Source organism: Amyelois transitella, chromosome 5 (assembly GCF_032362555.1).
Source record: "Amyelois transitella isolate CPQ chromosome 5, ilAmyTran1.1, whole genome shotgun sequence".
Taxonomy (NCBI): domain Eukaryota; kingdom Metazoa; phylum Arthropoda; class Insecta; order Lepidoptera; family Pyralidae; genus Amyelois; species Amyelois transitella.
Window position 1 is genome coordinate 9,599,637 of NC_083508.1, and position 21,912 is coordinate 9,621,548.

General features: G+C 33.8%; 1 protein-coding gene across 3 annotated transcripts in view; it reads right to left on the bottom strand.

Moving 5' to 3' along the window:
* LOC106134522 (cerebellar degeneration-related protein 2) overlaps positions 1-21,912 on the bottom strand; it is a 60,697-nt gene that overhangs the window by 9,286 nt on the left and 29,499 nt on the right. Inside the window, exon 1 of one of the 3 annotated variants that reach the window (XM_013334601.2) lies at positions 3,345-3,635. The exons of the other annotated variants lie outside the window; for them this stretch is intronic. Coding sequence (XP_013190055.1) covers positions 3,345-3,459 — 115 coding nt within the window. The 5' untranslated portion in view covers positions 3,460-3,635. Of the gene's footprint in view, positions 1-3,344; positions 3,636-21,912 lie in introns of those variants that run through there. 3 annotated transcript variants of the gene reach the window in all.

A 21,912-nucleotide genomic window follows, 5' to 3' on the forward strand; every position in this document is an offset into this window, starting at 1 on the left:
AATTATGTGTTTTGAAGCTATGACAAATAATGACTCGATCGCTTTGATAATTATATTGTTGTCTGTAAAAGTTGGATTATACAGAGGTTCGAAAAAGTTTTATGACGAAAATGACACGACGATTGAAGTAATTTCTGTAGTTCGCTACTCGTATTATTCATGTTGTAACATATAAGTGTAGTGTGGTTGCCGGCACCAGTAAAAAAAAAAGGACCACTCCATCTTGCACCCATGGATGAAGTAAAAGGCTACTAAGGCTAATAAACTTGGGATTCTTCTTTTAGTCGATGGGCTAGCAAACTGTTTGAATTTCAATTCTATTATTAAGTTTCTGGCTCTGCTTACCCCGCAAGGGATATAGACATGATTATAAATACATATGTATGTAACATATAACTTTGTTTTACAGGCTTTGTTCTCTTACACCAACATGCATGTTACTTTATGTGTTAACACGTGTACCATTTGATACTTTGTAAGCAAATTATGCAAAAGATTTTGTTATATTAGTTATCATTTAGCATGGAAGTGAAAATAAGTACCTATTTACTAGGTACATTAAAATTTTCCTTGTTACAAAATATATATTTTTACGTAGTGTTTAGACATTTTCATCCCTGTTTAGAGTTTAAGAAGTAATGTTGTAGAATTTACCTATTCAATATATATTGATCTACAATACTAAAGAGAAATTCTTATGGTTCGTGTCCAAAATGTGTACATAGTGTTGCAAGTGGAGCACAGATGTAACATGTTTCACAGTATTTTCCCCTCCAACATGTTATTATCTATACTCTTCCTTGCGTGATAGACAACGACTCAACGCATGCACTTTTACCATGGACTACACTTGCTTTTACAAGTCTGACATATATTGATGTTTATATCGAGAAACAGACCCTTGTCCCGAAGTAAAGTGAAAGGAGAAACTGGGAACAGTGAACACCCATAATTAGGCACACAGAATTAATTTTTATGTATTCTAATAGAAAAGAAATATGTTCAAACATAGAAATTAAAGATCAATTTTTGAATTTTCTCTTCCATTGTACCTACCTAATATTTGTTAATGTGATAACAAAGAAATTTATGTCAAGTTTACAAATAAAAATGAAAAATTGTTTGGGATCATAGCATGTTAAGAAGTCCGGAATTAGAGATTTATATATTTATTTTAATGGAGATTATGCTTACTTTATAAACTAACTAGCAACCCGACCCGGCTTCGTAGGGGTAACATTTAGACTCATTCCAACATTTAAAAACAGGAACAAACTCCGTACACAACTTTACGAAATTAGCGCATACATACAGACAGAAAGAACTTCATAATATATGATTTTAAAGTTGGCAATAAAACCAGGGAAACATAAGGGCACAGAATTCTTCAAATTCAGTAAAATCATAACTGTACTTCAATATTGTCAGATATTGCGGATAGCAACTCAGCTGATTGCGGTAGCTCTGTGCCAGCAGGAAAGTTTAGTTCATCAAGGACGAGTTGGAAACAACAGGTGCATCGTTTACTGACACGACATCTGCATTGCGCGAAAAGTGCAACGGCATTGATAAGGCTTACAGACCGAGGTAAGGTATTAGTTTCTATTAGATTGCTTAAGGAGTTATGAATGTGGATGAAGCGAAAGAACTATGCAGGAATATCGTGGCAAGTGGAAAGATTTAGTCTCTGCCTACCCCTCCGGGAAAGCGTGATTGTATACATATATGTATGTACATTTTGTTACAGTTATAAAACAAGCATAAAATCGGCTATTATTAAGCTATACATTTCTAATCACACTCATAACACGAATAGACAATAATGGTCTGCCATGTTGGAATGTAAATAAATGATAGCAAACCTTAATGACTGGTGTTTAGTGCAAATGGATTTACATTTATAAATGTTTACCTCTTAGTCTCATTGTTTTATTTGTTTGTATTGTAAATATTAGTATATAATTACCTTTTTAAAACAACATGTTATCTAAGAAGTTACTTAATTATTGTTTGAAAAAATCACATGTAAAAAGCTTCCGTGCTGGTCTGGTACGAAAGAAAAAATATAGCGTGTCCAGCTGTTTCTCTTCATGTGCAGATTGTAAAAGGCAATTAAGGGAAAGGTGATATATTGAATCACAATTTTATCCATTAATCTTATTCTATCTACTATGTAAGGGATAAAGACGCGATTATATGTACATAAGCATTAACCACATGTAAAAAAGAGCTAGCGCAGCGGACCTCGACCCGGAAAACCTTTGGCTTGTTTTGTTAATAAACCGCATAGTCATAGTAAAAAACTGCTGTCTATGACGTTTGAACATCGCGTCGTCTCTATTTAATAAGATTAGTGAATTATTTCTGAAACGACCACAGATCTAAGAATATTATGGTGGTACCTTTATAAATCCGAATAGGTAATGTACCGCTTTCTACATTATTACTGTCTTCATCTTTTAACCGGCCATTACATTTTGCTATTATGGTTTTAACTGCCTCTGGATCCAGTGTTCCTTATAACACAGAGACATGATTTAGCTTGTGCATCCTGAGACACGACCTACTCCTACTTTGATTAGTCATTTTCCATTTAAGAAGGGCAAAATTCCCTTCTAAAATGGGAAGCGCTTGAATCGTGACTCCCCGAAACGAATTATTGGTTAATATTATATGTAGAAAATGGTGGTGATAGTGTTGTGTTGTTTAATATTAGAAGCCAATAAGATCAGTCACACTAGATTAAAGGAAAAATACAGTACGAAACAACTAACTGAAACAGGTTTAAGATAACCATACATTGCAGTATATGACTATGATAATACCTGTAACCTTGAGTGGAAATAATTTATGATACGGAATCGGTTAGCAGCGAGCAATTTATATTTTAATGATAAACGTTGCATCCGTTTATTATCAATTTTTTTTTGTATATTTTTAATTATTTTATTTTAAACACACCTTGCAGCTTAAATTGGGTCACAAGGTAAGTATAAGTTCTATGGTGACCACGACATAATAAATAAACAGAATTCTATACGATTATGGGTAAAAAATTAAACGAAAAATAAAAAAGAAGACAATGCAAAATTGTTACAGAAAGAACGAAACTTCACTGTAACCTGAAAAATCTATCAAACTGTTGAAAGTATCACCTTTCTTCTTGTTTTTATCACTACGATAAACAAAATAACTTTACACGCTACTTTTGGCAACAATAGTCCGGGATCATTAATTGCCGTTTCCATTCGCCATGGTCCAAGACTCCGCTCTTATTCTGTGCAACAAATCTCTCAATCGAAACGTCTGGCTCCACGCCTCTCACGCAACCTTGCGAAACTAACCTTCGGTTCCTTGCAGGCACTCCAGTTCCACGGTGTAGTCCCAGAGGTCCAAAGAGTTGAGTCCGTTCAACTCCCACGAATTGAAAGAGTCACACTGTTCCTGCTCCTCGCTCATTTTCCGAAGATCACTTTGAACTAAACTTTGAAAGGTGTCTAACGACAAGCGTTACTCAAGTATCCATAGTTGAAGTCATATTTTTATGATGTTAAAGCGAGGCGCGACCGCTACGGCGGCGAACAACGGACTGGCGCGAGCTCCGAGGTACTAACCCGCACTGCAATTACGTGCGGCGCTCCAGCACGCCGATCCAATTTCAAACTCATTTCTTTCCATTACTCACTGATAGCAGATGGAATTAACTAATGTTATCGTACCACAGATGTAATAGGTAATAAAAAAAAATCTACAGCGGCCGGTTCTCGAGAAAGTGCTGCGGATGTGCCAGTGCCACCGGCAATCAATCAAGTTTTGGCGTGGCGTATTTGCGTGGCCAAAATTGTACGGGTCGCGATGAAAGCGTCTCAATTTATCCCCAGTACTTTCTCACGCTCATTTTAATGACCGTTGATCATACAGATCGTCATCGATCACAGAGCAAGTGTTGTGTTCTGTCAACAAAATGTTAATGGCATTTTCCAGGCGAAATTCTTTAAACAGTCAATGTTGACACACTGCAATTCGTTCTAGACTTTCTTTACTGAATAGATAATTAAGATTGATAACTCTGTACTAGAATGTACGTACATGAAATATAGCATACAAATGCAAATTTTAAAGAACCGCAAGAATATAAAATTAATTTCTTAAAGATCATGATTTATTTTTTTCTTAGCTTTAACAGATTAACCTGTAATACACAATGTATTGTTCCTTATTTAAAGAATGACGTTAATTCGATAACCTGTTCCTTAATTACAATATAGACTACCAATACCTCTATTCTATACTTATTAGCTTATGTAAAAACGATTTAACGATTCATTTCTGCTTAAATCATGGATAATGTATACTAATACATCAATACTTGCACAGCTATTTCAAATTTACTGTCTCGAAATTTCTAAAGTAACAACTTTGCTGCATTATATCTTTAATATTTTATGCACGGAAACAGTAAATCACATTTCATGATATTCAGAGCTGAGCGGTAATTTATTTATTTTTTGTTACAGTCAGACTTACATAACTAGATGCAGATGATCATTTATCTCAATTTTGTGTACTCATCCAAAATGAACTCTATTTCGGTGGAGGGAGATTGGTTTTTACGCAAGAATGGACGGATTGCGTGCAGACTATGTCTACAGAGATTAAAATAATATGGGAATAGAAGTAGAACCTCTACCAAATCGGCAGTCACAGAGCACGAGCACTAGGTAACAGCATAATGTCCAAGTAGTCCAGAAGTGTCAACTTCTCATTTTACTCCACAAAATTAACAATTATTGATTAAAAATTCAGCTCTATAGTTACTGTAAGTGAATGCAACTTTGACAGTAGTCGCTGGCCATTAAAAACAATAAGATTTCCCAAATTAAAATACATAAGCTTTCCCGTGTCGGGTAAGCCGTACTCATATAATGTACATAAAATTTATCGCTCAGTCAATTTAAGATATATCTTCTTTAGCCGCACAAACAGAATTACATTCACATGAGGTAAAAAAAAATTCGCTAATTTTAATTTACTTAATTGCCGTTTGCTTAAGACTGTTTATTTTAAAGAAATAAATTATTCTGTGACGTCTATATTTGATGTACTTGTTTCGGTCGAGCAGCCCTGCATAATCAGCTGGCCTGCAAGCGATCAACCGCGGTGGTGACCTGCGATGACTCATCAAAATCCAATATAACTACTTTTCCCGCGACTTTACCCGGTTATATCGAGCTAAATGTAAACTTCGGGCTAGATAACTTTAGGGATAGGCTTATTGTCTTGGGGTTCTTCTTTAAGACGATAGGCTGTCACTATTTGATTCTCAATTATATCATTAACCCTAACAGCTGAACGTGGCCTATCAGTCAGGATATAGACATTAAGATTTGTTTATTTTTGTTTTTTTTTTGATTGATTATATTAATGAATGATGTAAACAAAGGTAATATGAAGTTAAAATCAAGTGAATAATAACAAGTAAATAACTGAATCTGTTATACAAAAAACTCACTTTAGTATTCACCAAATTTACTGGAAAAATAAGTCTGTTTCATTTCGATTGTCAAAGGAGTGGTATGAACATTTCATATTTCGATTTCCATGTGTTAAACTCATCTGACAACTAAAAACAATGGATAATAGACATATCAATACATAACAAGATTGGCATTGGCGCATGTATTGTGGTAACACTTGTAGTTGTGTAAAACAACCGGTTAAAACTTAACGAATCAGCTGGTCATTGTTGGGTAACGCAATTTGAGACAATAGTATGAATAAATTGAATGAACAACATGCATTTGGGCTATATTTGCATACAAATAAAGTCAATATGGATTTGTTATCAATACATACTGACGCATATTGTTGATAATGTATGTAGATATATGAAATTGCGAAAGCATCTATATTATCTCTGTCTGAAGTACAAGGGCTAATGATTCACGTAGAAATGTGAAGTCTTTCACGTGATATTAGACGCACGAAACAATTTTCGACAAATTAATTCATTCATTCACATGATCACGTCTATATCCCTTTCGAGGTAGACAGAAACAGCAGTCTGGAAAGACTAATAGGCCACGTTGAGCTGATAGGCTTAATGATACAATTAAGATTCAAATAGTGACAGCTTACAGCCCATCGCCTAAAAGAAAAATTCCAAGTTAATAAGCCTATCCTTTAGTCTCCTTTTACGTCATCCGTGGGAAAGTGATGGAGTGTGTATAGATTAATATATAATAGATACGCACGACATATTATAACAGTACAAACAATATTTAAATAGACTAACTCTTGTTATTCAAGTTAGGTGTTTCTCCCATTTCTATACGAATTTGGTATAAAGAATTATTTCTTAAACGTGGCATTACTCGTAAAACACAAAAAAAAATGGACAAAATTCGATTTAAGCTGACCGCTTTTGATTCACTCCGCTTAACTGTAGTAAACTCATCTTACATAGATTTTTCAAATCTCCAAAATAAACCGGCCTTTTTATCTGTAACTCGTGTCATTGATCCGATAGACATGCGAAGGTAGGCGTATTGCATTAGGAGGTACGAGTACCTACAGGCATACATCTGTTACTTTATTTTCTCTTTGTACAGCTGTATTTAATGATTATAATAACTGTAGGTGTCTTCGTCTTGTCGGAGCCCTATTGCACTATCGCCACCATTACATAAGCCAATTGCAGAATATTTTGCTCAATACGTGTATCACTCTACACTTTAGTATAATCGCAGAGATGTTGCGAAACTAGTACAATTGCCTTTTTTTTTTGTCGGGGACAAGATTTTTTCGAAAGCCACTAAATGTAAATTTTTGAACTACCTTACACCGACATTTAAGATAACGCCGCGTGTTAGATAATGATATTGTTTTGTTTATCTAGTTATAAGTAAGTAATTAGAATAAATTACACATAGAGTCAACTCCAATTAGCGTCGATAAACCGACTCAAATCGATAACAATACTAATAAATCATAATTTTTTTTGGTTAAATTTTATTCTGTTTTTAGTTAAACTTGAGTTCTATTTATAATAATACACTAAGCATGCACGCCGTATGTAATTTGGTCTTATTACTACTTTTATTTATCAAAATAAAAAAAATCTTTTACCACACCATTAACTTAGACATTAATAGAATCCTAGAATACCCATTAAATAATAATATGCTTTCTACTGGGTATAGAAAGTGAAAAGATGAGATGGTGATTAACAGCATCTTAATTAATATGCACATCAATTTATGAAGCCGTATATCTTGATTGGAGATGAACACATTTATTAACATTGACGGATATAACGGAGCTAATAATCAGAAATAAGCGAGTTGAAAGTCCAATATTGATATCGATAAATTATTATTTGTGTTGTTAACGACTGATTTGATTGTATAGTATTTATGAGCTGTTTCTTAATAGTTATCATCATATCTAGTGAAGCAATAAAAATATTTTTTTTTTGGGATACCTAATGCATCCTGAGATCCTTCCTTTTAACGCAATAGTTTTAATTTTCTTAATAAAACCTACGAGAAGTACTGAGTAATAATAAATAATATAATAAGAAGTAGTAATATAGTCGTATTCCTGGGGTAGTTGTTTTACTTTAAAAATTGGCTATTAAAAACTTATAGACACATGAGCAAAAATCTATATGGCCGTGGCCACGTTTGATGCTTACCAAATCTCTGACTTTATCTTAGCGAAATGTTTTTGTCATCATTTGAGGTAGTTATGGTGAGATCCAGGGCGAAATTTACTGACTGTTATCTAACGGTTGTAGAGCCCAATGCCCATTGTCATTATCAATCTATCATCGTCAAAACAACTGTGTTGCGCTGGTTTTCTTGCTTCATTTGTTTATTTATCTAGTTTTGTTATCAATAGATATAATTCTTAAAGACTAAGATTAATTAATGCTGAATATGCCAACAAATAGGTAATTATATAATGTTTGTTGTTCAAACAAAACTTCTAATGAATACTGACATGATAAGAAATGAGAATAAGGTAATAAGGTCAGCGCAAAAGTCGATGAAGGATGGTTTGAAAAACCAACTTCAAAAGTATATACCTAAAAAATCTTTGATTGAACTTTGCCTTCTGAGATATTCGAAAATTTAAAATTTTGTAGCAAGCAATATTTCTCAACATAATATTCCTCCATACAGATAAAACATCTTAATTTCTTCTGAACTAAGCTACGTGGCTTGTAAATTTAATTTACATTATATAATGCGCTTAATGTAAATTAAATTTACAAGCCGCGTAGCTTAGTTCAGAAGAAATTAAGATGTTTTATCTATATATATCTATATATATTATATATAACTGACTGACTAACTAAGACGACTAATATATATATATTATTTATATTTCAAGAGGTACTTCTAAAAGAAGAAAAGAATAACCTTTACAAGAAGAGTAGGTATAGATCCTTGTAACTCTTAGTACCAATAAGTTTGCTTACGGAAGTAATTCCTAACAGGCGTTAAAAATAAATAACGTAGTTACGATTACACAAAATACAACAGCCTGTGGTTTGTAAACGTGAAAGCCAAAGTTCCTGAGTAATCTGTATCTGTCCTGTACCAAGATTCGTGCGACAGTCCACAGCGGTTGAAGTGACTTAAAAATTCCGTAAGTTCTTCTACTATGAGGCTGGGACTTTTCAAGAACACTCAGAACTTTCAACCATGCTTTATATTCATTCATACAGGATTAATTATTTATTATAAAATTAAAAAAAATTACGGTCATAGTGAGTTAAGAACGTCAAAATCATTATTTTAAAACTAGCCTTGTTTAAAATAAGCCCTAAGAAATCGAAGCGGTTTACATCCAATAAGTAGTTAGTATCTTCCTTTCAAAACTGTATCAAAATGTAATTTTGGTGGTTTGATTATCTTGAGCTTCAAACTGCGTTTCACCAAACTTCTTCTAAGTCAATTGAAACAAATATACCGAGGAGAAGTTACTACTAATTACATTTTATTAATTCTAATATATTATCACAAAGTATGAGTAAGCGTTTTTTAATAAAAAAGAAATAAAGAAGTTAATAATAATATTAAATCCGATTCACTCTAAAAAAATCAAAGAACAAAGAATACTCGTATTCATTGCTGTAGTTTTCGTGTACACCACAGACGCTATCGACTAAATTAAGTCAAGACTCATGGTAGTAACCTGGGATAAGGTGCAGGAAGGCTTATTGTTGGAAATGTCAGCACATCGCGATCGTGCCGCGAACGTAATTTGTTGAAAGTAGAATCAATTTGTTTTAGAAAGTTATCCATTTTGCTACCGCGCCTGTGGCGATTGGGTTTGCGAATTTATTTGACTGTTTTAATTTAATACGATTTAATATTATTAGAATAACTGTGTAGTAGTAGTATTTAAACATCGATGACCTAGGTACTATATACAGAAGTGCCCTTGGTATTCGTGTGGCGTTTTATTTATTGACATTCTTGAGCCATGTGTTTGCAATGAATACTTAGAACGAGGTCATTCTGTTTTAAAATCGCATTGAAATTCAAGTTTTATGGCTGTATTCGCGGGGTACCCGAGAGTACATCCATACATCTGTTTTGAATCTTTGAATAAATTAAAAGTTAACCAAATAATTTTATGTGCTTTTCCATATATGAGTTGCCAGTCTCCAAAACTTAATAAAAACATTCACCTACTCAATAATTTTATGCATTCGTTGACATGTCGTCACAGTGACAAATTTGTGTTTTTTGACACAAACAATTTCATAGGTGATTGTTTTAAGACCAATGATAGAATATTTCTATCCAGATACCATAAGAACAAAATTGCTACATTGGTAGCTAGTAATATTAATGTTTGGACGAGTTTACATTGTAAGCGAAATATTAATTATAAGTTGACTACAGAATTGCCAACTCTGTGTGATGGTAACTCTGTTGACTTGACAGTTAATTTAAACTGCACACTCAGACAACGGGAAACCCTCGAGGGTTAAGAATTATCCATCAAAATATACAAGGTCTTCCCGGCAAAGAATTAGAAGTACAACTAGTTTTAGAAGAATTAAATGTGGACATTTTATGTTTGACTGAGCATTGGCTCATGGAGGGGGAGATGATGTTCAGCCTAAACAATTATAATATTGTGAGCTGCTTAAACAGAAAGTCTGCAATTAGAGGTGGGTCTATGATATTTATCAAATGCGGTCTTCGCTGTAAAGAGCGAACAGACATAACCAGACTTTCGGTTGAGCGGTGTGCCGAAGTGACCTGTGCCGAGCTAGATCATCATATAATTGTTTGTGTGTACAGTCCCCCAAACAGTGAATTTAAACAATTTTTAAAAATAATGGATCAAGTGTTACATGTTACCTCAAAATGTAATAAAAAATTAATTATTTGTGGTGATTTTAACATTGACATTTTAGTTAAATCAACCGTTAGTATACAATTTATTAATTTGTTTAAATCTTATAATTTAGAGTATGTTTTTTTCGAACCAACCCGAATAACATCTACATCTGCCAAGTGTCTGGATAATTTTTTTTGCAATAATCTTTATATACGGAAATCAATTATTCACAAATTGCCCTCGGATCACACCGGTCAATATGTTACCTTTGAGAAAGAGTCCTTAAACAATTTAAATAATGATAAAATTATGTGTAGACCTCTTTCTTCCAAAAACATAAGAAAATTTAAAATAAACATTGCAAATCAATTAAATACTTTAACATATTCTGGAAATAATCCTAATGAACATTATAACAATTTATTTGATATGATTTCTGCTGAATACTCAAAAAGGTTCAAGCAGAAACAAGTCAATATTCGTAATAGATTACAGTTCAGTGAATGGGCTACAGTAGGTATTCACAAGAGTAGGAATAAGTTATATGACTTATATGCCCAGAAACAATACAATTTTGACCCCAGTTTTGTAGAATATGTCAAAAATTATTCAAAATTATTTAAAAAAGTTTGCAGGCAAGCCAAGTCTTTGCACATAAGTAGTAAAATAAACAACGCACCAAATAAAATTAAAGAAACATGGAACATTATTAATAAAGAATCTGGCAAAATCAAAGATAGAGACAGTATTAAACAAATATCATCCGGTAACAAAAGTATTTCTAAAACTCAGGACATAGTAAATGCTTTTGATAATTTCTTTGCAAAAATCCCTGTGGAGCTAACTTCTGACGTTGACTCTTGTCCGTTGCGCGCTGAAACCCTACTTTATAATAACACAACTCCCATCAAATCTGTCTTTAAATTTAAATATGTTAACTCTGATAATATATTAAAGGCGTTCAAACAACTTAATTTGAAAAAGTCTGAAGACCATTGGGGTATGTCTGTTAGTATCATAAGTCAAATCATAGATATTATTGCATCTGATCTAGCTTTTATATTTAATGAATGTATTGATGAGGGTATTTTTCCAAATTTAATGAAATGTAGCAAATTAATACCTCTATTCAAAAAAGGGGAGAAAACAGTCCTTGGCAATTATAGACCTATTTCTATATTGCCAGTTTTGAGCAAGGTGTTTGAGAAGATGATGCTTAATCAAATGCAACAATATTTTAAAATCAATAACATTTTCCATTCCCAACAATATGGGTTCACTGCCGGGAAGTCCACCACTGATGCGGGAGTAGCACTTGTTACTCAAATCTATGACGCGTGGGAGAGTTCACAGGATTCAGTTGGAGTCTTTTGCGATCTCTCTAAAGCATTTGATTGCGTAGATCATCAGACACTTTTGCGTAAACTTCGTCAATATGGGTTTGACCACAAATCAACTAAACTAATGGCATCCTATTTGACTGATAGGCTTCAAACTGTAGATATTAATGGAGTAAAGTCAAGCGGTTCAAGCGTCTCAATGGGTGTTCCTCAGGGCTCAATTTTAGGACCATTCCTCTTCCTGGTATATGTCAATGACCTGCCTTTTATGGTGGAAAAACAGGCGGGTATAGTGCTGTTTGCCGATGACACTTCTTTAATATTTAAATTAGATCGCCATAGCGAAAATGTAAGTTCGGTTAATAATATACTGTCGGCCATATCTATCTGGTTCTCAACCAACAATCTTCTTTTAAATGCTAATAAGACCCAATGCATTAAATTTACCCTTCCAAACGTAAGGCAGGCCAATACTGACATAACACTGGAAGGCCAGAAATTAGAATTTGTTGAAAATACAAAGTTTTTAGGAATTATAATTGATGCAAAGCTACAGTGGGGTGCTCATATTTCTAAACTATCCAATAGACTTAGCTCTGCCGCTTATGCTGTTAGGAGGATCCGACAATTGACAGATGTAGCTACAGCTAGGCTTGTTTATTTCAGCTATTTTCATAGCTTGTTATCTTATGGTTTACTTTTATGGGGTAGCGCGGCTGATATACAAACTATTTTTATAATTCAGAAAAGGGCCGTTCGCGCAATTTACGGCTTAGGACCAAGAGACTCGTTAAGACAACTCTTTAAGAAAATAAACATACCTACAGTAGCGTCCCAGTACATTTTTGATCTTATAATGTATGTTAGGAAAAATACCTCTTTTTTTCAAACACGCTGTTGATTTCGTGTCACTTGAGAAATGCCCTTGTTGTCATGGCAATAAGCATACGTTGTATCACTGTTCATCTTTCCGCAATTTAGATTCACCTAAAAGTAGATATGATTTTATTAAATCTAAGAACGGTTGTGTTAACTGTTGTGGATTAAACCACACTGTTTCCAATTGTAATTCGTCAGCTGTTTGCGGATTATGTAACAAGCGACACCATACTTTGTTGCATTTCGATAGAGTACATAATTCTGAGCAAAATGCTATTAAAAGCAAAACTCATTTCCAAACTTCGCAAGTCGGTAAAACTGATTCTTCATCTCGAGTCGAGTGCGCGTGCACTAGTCAGCGGCCCGCTTGTCAGGTCGTAGAGAATGTTTCGAACCTGAGTATGAACTCCGCCAGTGGCGCGCAGAACCCGCCGTATCAACCCGCCCCTGTGACGTCATCTTTGTTTACCGATGCCGCTTCGATGTCTTTTAATGCTAAAGTGCATTCGAGCGCTATTTTGCTAGCTACGGCACAGGTCTACGCCAAGGGTAGGGGTGCGAGTAAGATGTTGATTCGTTGCTTGATTGATAATGCTTCAATGAATAACCTTATAACAACCGACACTTGCAAATTATTGAACTTACCAATAATTCCATTAAGTAATTCTTTTGTTAAGGGAATTGGTATGTCAACACGTCCTATTCATGGGCATGTTGTTTTAAATATAGAGTCTCGTGTAGACAGCAAACAGTCATACCGAATTAGTGCATTAGTGGTTGACTGTCTTACGGATGAATTGCCATCCTGTTTTATTGATAAATCTGATTTTACTCATTTAGAAAATATTTGTTTGGCTGACCTTACCTGGAACATTCCCGGGGATATACACTTAATCCTTGGCGCTCAGCTATTCCCCTATATTTACCTAGGTGACAGAGTTGAATCAGGCACTAGCGCACCACCCGCTGTATTGACAACCTTTGGTTATGTTTTGATGGGTGATGTACCCAAAACATCCTCTGTTCCTCCGTTCACTGGGTTCACTCTAAACGATGTCCTTCAGAAATTCTGGGAGTTAGAGGAGATACCGCAGATGAAATATTTAAGTCCGGAAGAAACAGAATGTGAGAATTTATTCACATCTTCAGTGTCACGTGACAAGTGTGGTCGCTATTCCGTTTCTCTGCCGTTCTGTCGCACGCCTTCAGAATTAGGTAACTCAAGGGCTATTGCTCTTCGTCGATTTATGGCTTTAGAGCGAAAATTTAAACATACTCCCGGGTTGAGGGAAAATTACAATTCTGTAATTCATGATTACATCAATAATGATTATTTATCTGAAGTTCCCCAATCTTCTTTAAATGTTGAGGGCTATTACATTCCTCACCACGCAGTTATTCGGGCAGACAAGCCTATGCCTCGTATCGTTTTAGATCCAACCGTTAAAACGCATACTGGTCTTTCTCTGAATGATATCCTTTACGTTGGCCCTAATTTGCAGGCGGACTTATTTTTACTAATTATTGATTTTCGATTGTTTCCAATAGCTATGACGGCTGATGTGAAACAAATGTATTTACAAATTGGTATTCCCGAAGATGATCGGAAATATTTGCGTATTTTGTTTCGATTCAATGAGAACGAACCTACTCATACTTTTCAATTCAGTCCTTTACCTTTTGGACTGAAGTCAAGCCTGTATCTCACTATGGGAACTGTTAAGCAGTTAGCTGAGGATACGTCTTATGAGTTTCCTGAAGCAGTCGCTGCTTCTAAGAGTAGGCTTCATATAGACGATTTAGTTTATTCAGTGCCTAATGTTAAAATTGCAGTTTCTTTGTCCAAACAATTGGTTTCCCTATTTAAGGCAGGATCTTTCGACCTTGTCAAGTCGACTAGCAACTCTTCTGAGGTATTGTCCCACTTACCCGAGTTTCACCGAAGTACGGTGAATATTTCTAATGGGGGGAAATTTTCAAAGGTGTTAGGTCTCGCGTGGGAGCCTGGTGATGACAAGTTGTTTGTTACTGTTTGCGATGTACATGATAAATGTACTAAGAGGAATATCTTCTCTATTGTAGCTCGCTCATTCTATGTTCAAGGTGTAAATGCCCCAGTTATACTATATGCTAAATTATTGCTTTCCAATAGCTTATGGTGGAATTACCTTCCTTGGTTTATCAACCCACCAAATATGGTTTCTTTACCTAAACTCAAAGTCAATGTTTTAACTTGTCAAAATGAATCACTCGTACTGTATGAGTTCTCTAAACGTTTTTCTTCCTGGGAGAAACTTTTGCGTAGTACGATTTATGTATTGCGTTTCAAAAAGCAGGTGTCAGTTATAAATATTAAGGCACATTTAATATGCGAAATACTTTTACTACGTGTCGTTCACAGTGTACATTTCCATAAGCATATAAAGTTAATCAAAGATGATAAACTTCTTAGTTTCGGTTTAATTATTTACATTCTAAAACTAAAGTTCGGGATATTGGATGCTAGAACTGTCGTAAGATTTAAACTTAAAAAAAGTAATACTTATTTCGGGTCTCATCTCATTCACTTCGCTCCATTTACTTGGCCTATAGGTTTAATTATAAAATTATATCCGGGCAATGATGAAACTATCAGAGTTGCCTTAGTTAAAAACAAAATACGGTGTTATAAAAGACCGGTTGTTAAATTTTATCATTTATAAACTCAATAAATAACTTTAATTCATTTGCCTAAAAATATAATTTTTAAATTACGTTAATTGTTGAATTGTCTCTTGATTCAGCCATGTTCTCTCTCATCATACATTGTAATAATTAATATACTTCAACTTACTTTTCTTTGAAAGTTCTTTGAACTTCCAAGCCGGGGAGAATGGTTGGACCGATATGTCCCATCTTTTCATTTTTATTTTTATTTACCCATATCTTTAGGTTTTCATTCAAGGCTAGCACCATCTAGGTAGTGGCGAAGTACCTCCTTCTAAAACCTAATGCGGAAGGCCTCTTTGGTTAGCGTCTGACTGGCCACATGAGCGATAGTGTGTTGTTTTTCTTTTTAAAAATATTATGTCAAATTCTCTAATGTCGGAATCTTCCGAATTTTTCTCTTCTCCGTTCTTTTAATTGATCTTCGACTGGAACTGTTAATTTATGAGTTTTATTTAGTCGTTAGTCATTAGACTACTTCGATTTGTGAAGTGAACATACAGACTTTTGGTGTAATCAGTGTTACTCAAGGACTTTATAATAGCCGGCCGGCAGAACTTAGAAGCCTCCCAGAGCCCTGGTCAGCCTCACTGCGAGGATTTCTTCCGCACGGTGGATGTTGGTGAGTACCTTTTAAACTGCCTAGTTATACGGTCGTCTAGCCTTGAATAATATCATATTTTTTCCTCTGTTTTCCTTTTCTCATACTTTTCTTTTCGGTTACGCTCCCCGCAGGATAGGCCCTATTTACACGGGCTATCCAATATGTATGTATGATGATTGTTAAACCCAGTTGAAAAGAATTTTATAGTGATAAATCACTGTTAATAATATTTTTGACTATCCAGCAAACGTAATAATTTTCGATTGTGGCCTTGCCAGGAATCAAACCACAAGATTAAGAGGCAGATTGATACAGGAACAAAAATATTTCAAACATACCTCCACTGCCTTTACAACCAGGAACACAACAAAGTTTATCTGAAGACATCGTGGCACTTTTGTTGTAAAATCTGTCTTTCACAAAAACAAACACAAACTTGGGACTCCTATCTCAAATAATAAGGTACTTTTTACAGGAGTCCTATCTCAAAATATCTGCACAACACAGTAAACACAGTCAGAGTCCAATCTCAGATGATAAAATCACACGAATATCCGGAAGAACAAAGCTCGACTCAACGGAAGATTCCAAACTCCAAATAACGACAAGTTATCAGCACAAAACAAAGTGCAAATAGGTAAATACACAGGCACCGGTAAAAAACAACAGAAAGAAAGTTTACAGGTGTTCGAATCGAATTCAATCAAAACTTACTGCAAAACTTATTTGACATAAAAAACTGTCACTCATTTTCCAAACGAGTATTACAGTGTTGCTATTATAAATAGGCAAAAGATACCTAATGTTAATTCAAGAATTGCATTAATATGTTAAATACGTATTAAATATCGCAAAGTTCTGTAGGTAGTAACTTTATTCTTGTATTTTTGTAAATTTAGTTGTTCAATTTTCATTTATTACTTTTGTTTTATTACTTATATATTTTTTATTGTTTTAAAATATTCTACTAATTCTACTATGGTTTCATATGGTAATTCTAAATGGAGCAATGCGATGAAATAAAGAAGCCTCAGGTTAATAGTAACATTATATGGAAATATATTACATCTCTTTTTGACTCATTATACGTCAGAACTTCTTGGTTTCTTGTATGGAGATTACTGGCACTGGTGCTATCTCTGTCTCTCTTACTCTCATACGAAGGATCTAAAAATGAATTTATTAATCCTGGCAGTTTTAATAAGAATAATGAGAAACTCTTATCAAAATATTGCATTGTCATCGGTCCTTGATACGTGTGCAAAGTTCCAAGTTGATCAGACGTTTAGAAATCAGTGAAAATTAAGCTCAAAGATTCCGTTACATACATACATACATACATACATACATACAACCCAAGCTAATAAAAGCGTAGTAAAAAAAAACAGTAATGGTAGATTTTGTCAAGACGGGTGAACGTCTTACTCAAACAGGTAAGCATTTTAGCAATTTTCTTAAGGAATTACTTGCATAGAGGTTAATTTTTTTTTGCATTTTATTTGATATTTCATTATTGGTGTATGGTTATGACAAAAGCATAAGTGTTATGTTATGTTTTTAATGAAAATATTTGCAATCAGATTAGATTGAACGGTTTTTTAATGGTGGGCAATCGCTGTACGTATTTCGGCATATTTTTAGTTATTGCCCACCATAATTTTAGTGATTGCCATGGTTAATATGTATAGTTATTGCCCAGGGCAATCATTATCGGCAATTTTTTGATTAAGTCAGTAATGTTGCCGTCACATTTATTAGCTTAATGCAACGCGCAATAATATTGTTACAATAATATTGTCAATATTTTTGCCAAACACACGCAATAATATTGACAATGTAGCAAATATTGTTAACATTATTTCGTGGGTGCGGGTAGCCAATCGCTATGCACATCTTAAGGCAAATTGCTGAAAAATACTGTGATCCGAGGTCCAGTGTCCGCTACTATACAGGGTGACATAAAACAACTGCATCCTTTTAAACATAGACTATACCCATGCTTCTGAGCTGTTTGAGCCTATTTTTATTTAAATTAAAAATCATCATTTTCACATTTAAAAAAACCCTCAAAAACACACGCTTTATTATAGACCAATACTACAAAAAGAAATTAAAACTAAACATGTAAATAAATGTCTTAAAAATTAATTATTTTTCTAGTATCAAGATCGAGTAAAGTACAGAGTTGTCGAGATCGCTCAGCTGAATGAATTGTGTCGTTGACCTCTGAATCTTACGCGTCGCTTTTCCGCCGGCCGGGGTGATATTACGTATTTAGGATCGTGGATTTTGATACTTTTATTTTTTTTCGTACTTTTTGAAATATGAACCGATATTTTTCTTTTAACGTTTTTAAATATCCTTAAGATGAGTACACTTAACAGTTAAATTTATGCAGTTGAATTAAAAGTCACCCTGTATTAAAAATATGGGACATAAAACCAGTTTAGGAATGTAGGGATCACATTTAAATAGTTGTAAATACTATAAATAAATAAAATTTTATGTTAGTAACAAACGGACAACCGTATGTATAAAATCTCATACGCGGAACTCCTTCGTCCCGCCATAAATTCGGTGGACAAGTAAATTTTAAAATGTCTGTTTGACAAGAGTCAAGTTTATTGTATTTTTTGGCCCGTTTGTTCCTATACACTTAAAAAGTAATTTAAATCTTTCATTTTATCTTATATCCTTTCCCCTCTTCTCTTACTCTGACTGCGCTTCAACTTCAATTAAGTAAGCTTTAAATCTATTGCTACAGGACCATCTATACTAATCTATACTAATATTATAAAGCTGAAGAGTTTGTTTGTTTGTTTGAACGCGCTAATCTCAGGAACTACTGTTTCGAATTGAAAAATTCTTCTTGCGTTGAATACACCATTAATCGAGGAATACTTAATGCTATATAATATAACACTGTAACTATAAGGAGCAAAGAAATAATAGAAAATGTGAAAAAACGGGGAAAATTATTTAGTCTTGAGGGCTTCAATAATTCCAAGATAATTATTCCACGTGGACGAAGTTGCGGGCACAGCTAGTCACCTATATTAACTGTCTGAAGAAAGTCGTTTGGAGGATTGGATAATAATATCGGCTAGAAAAGGATTTCCTCGAAATAGACATTTTAGACTCCGTGCAAAAGTTTTTGGAAGAAAACCCGCGCCCTAATTAGTTTTTTTTTTAAATAGGCCAGGTGATGGTTGGTGGAAGGCATTTTTGAAGAACATCAGAAGGAGTGACAAAAGTTCAAAGTCTAATTTATCATTTTAAGGTACTGGGCAATTACTGTGCTGTGATGTGGGCATTAGTGTAAGCAATGGGCAATAACTGTACATTTTTGGATAATTTTAAATTTGTTTATTTATTTTCTAAGCCATGTAAGTTTTAACTAAAAACTGTTAACACTTTGATGGAGATCTTATTTAGACATAAGAAAAAAATTATAAATGGTTGAAACTTGTAATACTTTTTTTATTGTTTGAAGCCAAAGTGTTTGAAGTCCTTAAGTGGGCAATAGCTATACGGTTTACCCTATTATTATTATTTTATAAAATTATTGATAAGTACACGCGTGAGTGATTCAAAGGTCAGATGTAACCAACAATATAATTAAAATACAGGTTACATTTGAAAAAAAACCTCACAAATAATCGCATTTAAATCAATTACCTAGTAATTCGATATTCCCACGCTTTGAGTTACACGGCTAAACCTTTTTTTAATTTTAAATTTCAGATCATTGACTTCAATATGCCTGATGATAAGCAAGGTGAGGTCGAAGGTCAAATAATGCCTAATTCACTCTTGCCTAAGTCCCTAAATCCTAAGTAGGTATCGGGGAACAGAGAGACGAACAGGAAATTCCAGATTTTATGTAGAATTATAAAAGATTTTCACACTATGTACCTAAGTGTACACAAGGCGGCAGATAATTCTAATCCCCAGTAGTGTGGCTTTGCATAGACAGCAGGTTAGCTTAATGTGACGCAGAATGTACTGAGAAGGTGCAACATACCGATCTAACGGGTATTTTAATCGATTCAGCTCGATGTGGCCGTGTTTAATCGAGACAGGATAATTCAAGTGTATGTCGTAAACGCGAACAAGATTGTGCATTAGTAATGGAGTCCACTGCAGTAAATGTCTAATTTATTGCTTCATCCTACGAGTGAAGAAATTTATATCTATTTTTTTTATTTGCGTAGAAATTATTACAGTAAGGAAATTATATTTTATAAGAATAATTTAATTTATTCTTATAAAATATAGTTTCCTTACTGTATTTCCTTAATGTACATCGTCAGTACATATTGAGGAAATTATTAATAGGTATTTTATTCAGGCATTTTTTAATGTAGACAATGTGCTTTCTTCCATGATTTCGATTTAAAAGATCTATATTAAAGGATACTATAAACCGAGCAATATTTGTACAACATGTAAGCAGAAGTAGATAATTTGACTTTAGTTATGTTGACGTCGATAAGCGATAGGTAACTTGTATTCAATTTTGAAAATAAAGCTATTGTATTGATAAAGTCAATCAAGAAAAGGGGTTATAACTTGGCATTCGTTTGTTAGGTGATGTGCTGCATCAAAAAATAATTAGACCTACATATAGTATTACACTTTTTATCACTGGTATCCTGTATAATGGTAGAATCAAGGAAAGTATCCTTCCATAAATTCTCAATTCGATAAATAGGCCATTGGATCACTTATAGTAAAACTACTTAACAGTAACGTATTTACGTCATTTTTTATTTTTTCTCCTCCACTATTACTCGCTCTCGTGACAAATGAAGCCATTGTTTAGCACAATGACAATTAGCTTTATACATTACTCTTATTAAACAATAAAAAGTCGCACATACGCACCGTAATACTAGAACAATTATGTATGATTACCTGCTTATAAAGAATGAAGTAATAGGAATCAGTTTACACGTAAGTATTCAAATGACTGACACCTTAGTAGACAGTTTCTATTTGCGCTATGAGTTAATCCCTATAAATATGTTACTATAATAATATATTACATACATATAATCGCGTCTACTACCCTTGCGGGGTAGATAGGCCATGTTCAGCTGTTTGGCTTAAATTATAGAATACATACATACATAAAATCACGCCTTATACGCCCACGCCCAATTATAGAATTGAAGTTCTAATAGTTACAGGTTGCTAGTCTATCGCCTTAAAAAGCCTTAAGTTTATAAGCCTATCCTTTAGTCACCTTTTACGAAATACATGGGAATGAGATGGAGCGATCCTATTCTTTTTACTACACACACTTCGTTACACAAAAATTGTATGTTTTAGCTAGGCCAAAAATTTTTTGTGCTCAATATGGTATTGTTAGATTTTAAGGGTTTGAAATATTTGTAAATATCTGTGGTTAAATATTCTAACTATCTTTACCGAACTAGTAAGAACTATAACTACATAGGTAACAAACTGGAGGTCTTAGGCAGTCATAGTGTCGCGATTGCCCTACATTTCTGAAATACCTCATAACACCGTCCACCGCTTTCCTTGAATAAACGAAGTGAGTACTTAATATTGTTTTAAAGTTTAAGAAACTTATTATTTTTTTAATTATTATTACCAATTTTATTAACTTATTACAATTAATATCAATATATTAGTCGTATTTTTAATAATCATAATATGTAGGTATGTATGTAATAATCAATTAACGTTTAAGAAAATATTATTTTTCTTAATTACTATTAACTTATTAATTAATTTAGTCGTATTTTTAATAATCAAATGTATGTATGTAATAATCAATTAACGTTTAAGAAAATATTATTTTTCTATAATATTATCTCATGATGTTCATACAATTAGGCCAAAGAGGAATGCACCTGGAAAATCAGCTACTATTGTATGTGTAATTATGTTGGCGCTATGCAATTGGCACATGCAATGATACCGCAGAAGAAACCAGACACTGGGAATGTCGACTCGACGTGAACGTAAAAGATACGATGGTAAAAAAAC